The sequence below is a fragment of the Aphanomyces invadans genome (assembly GCF_000520115.1).
Source record: "Aphanomyces invadans strain NJM9701 unplaced genomic scaffold supercont1.12, whole genome shotgun sequence".
Taxonomy (NCBI): domain Eukaryota; phylum Oomycota; class Saprolegniomycetes; order Saprolegniales; family Verrucalvaceae; genus Aphanomyces; species Aphanomyces invadans.
In genome coordinates this window covers 1,184,827-1,186,930 of record NW_008580157.1, presented here as the reverse complement: position 1 = coordinate 1,186,930, position 2,104 = coordinate 1,184,827, and the positions used below count along the sequence as shown (strand labels likewise).

Here is a 2,104-nt window from a genome sequence, read left to right as displayed (position 1 = left end):
TACAGGCACGACAATTATCCGACACATTCTCCATCCACCATTGGACGACCGACACGAGATCATGATTTGATTTGCCAACGGAAATTTTCGCAATATCATTGGACGAGGGGGCATTGTCATTGGCACAACATGTAGCGAACATGTAACATGTGCGCGATCTTGTTGGTTAAAAACATCTAGCCAAGCGGTTTCGTAAGAAAACTGCCAACCGCCGCACTATAATAGGATGGAAGGAGTACCGACGAAACAAACCATCCAAGACTCGTTCCGCGGTGCATCGACACGCAGGACGTACTCGACGTAACAACGCCAATTCGCTGAGTACTGTCACACTGTCAAACATGGGCTTGATCCAGCATCTGCCACCACGGACGTCTACATCGACTTTTTCACCACCAGTACACGCTTGGGCGCAAAGCACGTACCATCGATTCCGCAAAGACAGCGCTGGTTGCGTTCTTTAAGGAACACAACATTGAACCCAATCCAGCAGAATCAACAATCACGAAGCAATATGTCGCAGGCCTACAGAAGTACAACCGACAGAATAACGTTGACGAAGAGAAGAAGGCTCACCCACTGTCGATACATGAACTATCGACGGTGATGAACGGATTTGTCACCATGAATCCCTTCGTCGGGGCTTTGTTTGGTTTTTGTTTTCCTGTTGCTACCTCGGCTGTTTTCGCATGGGTGAAATGCTGGCCCTGAAATGGAACGGGTGGCCCTTGGAAAGTCGCCGAGTGGCTCGTTCGTGTCTATTCGGCTACGGTGGCACAAAAAGGCCAGTGTGGAAAAGGAATGCCAAGTTTACCACATACTCAACAAGGACGCATTCGTGCTTGTGTGTGTGGTTTCTACAACGACTACATCGAGAAGCTTGCACACGCCATGATGCAAAGGAATCTTTGCGTATGAACTCGTAAACCCTTGATACCAGGCTTCAAACTGTTGGTAGGATTGGTACTTGCTAAAAGCCGTCGCCAAGGCACACCGCTCAGAGTACTTCTTCCGGTCGAGGCGAATCATTTCCTTGGTGCAGTCTTTCAGCGCACACACCAAGCCGACAGCCGGGTCGGCAACAAACCACTGCTGCCAGGCCTCCTGTGCTGACCGTGCCGTTCGAATTGCCTTCTGGGCAATGAACTCGTCCATCGAGCGCTGCTTCGTCGCTCTTGCAGTTGCTAGTTGTACGAACGTGTGCTGCTGCAAGTTCTTGGCTAACACTTGACCTAGGTCATCAACGGTAAACGGAAGGCCACCTTGCACAGTACTGGCCCCTGCCAAGCCATTTGCGTTTCGCCGCTGCCGGAACGCAGCAGGCGTCTTGGGTCAATGTCATTCCTGATGCTCTGTTTGATGAGATACTTACAACAGGTCTTGGCATCAGCCCAACGACACCACGCCATGAGCTCTCGGAAATTGAATCGACGCTCCATCGACACGAACACACGGTAAAACGAACCACCCCGGCGCAAGCAGTGCAGTGATATATTGGTAGGTAGGTCAGGGGTCCTTTCAACGATGTCACCCAAGGTCTTCCGCACGACCACTTGGTCAAGGCTCCGGCTCCAGTCTACCTTTGGAACCCCGTGTCTCTGCAACACGTAGCTCAGAAACACAAAGGTATTCGTCCCCATGTTCAAACACGAGCTCCGAAGCTTCGTGATGTACTCTTCGTAGAACACACACACGCGCAGGCAAGTGAAGGATGCCTCATCGACCAGATGGTACACTTGGAAATCTTCTTCTACGGTTGCCTTTTTGTGCCAGCGCAGCCTTACGGCAAGGTATCGGCCTTTGTCGTCCGTGACGGGCTGAACGTCATTCTAGCGCAGGGCAAGGACTTCGCCCATTCGGAAGCAGCCGAGGTAGCCAACGGCCAGCAGAAGACGGTACATTGCACCAACAAATGGGTGCAGGCCGGCAAGTGCGTTCATGAGCGTTGATAATTCGTACACTGATAAAGTGTGGGCCTTCTTTTCCTCATCGACGTTGTTCTGTTTGTTGTACTTCTGTAGGCCAACGATATACCGACGCGTGGTTGAGTCCTGCGCTGGGCTGGGATTCACGCCAAGTGCAGTGAAGAAAGCCACAAGCGCTG

General features: G+C 51.7%; 1 protein-coding gene across 1 annotated transcript; it reads right to left on the bottom strand.

Annotated features, from left to right (window-relative positions):
• Positions 1-810: 810 nt before the first annotated feature.
• H310_06926 (hypothetical protein) lies at positions 811-1,155 on the bottom strand (the record flags this gene model as incomplete). The annotated part of the gene is made up of 1 exon (XM_008872152.1): positions 811-1,155. One exon carries the CDS (start codon positions 1,153-1,155, stop codon positions 811-813), a length of 345 nt encoding a protein of 114 aa, XP_008870374.1.
• Between the last annotated feature and the right edge of the window lie 949 nt (positions 1,156-2,104).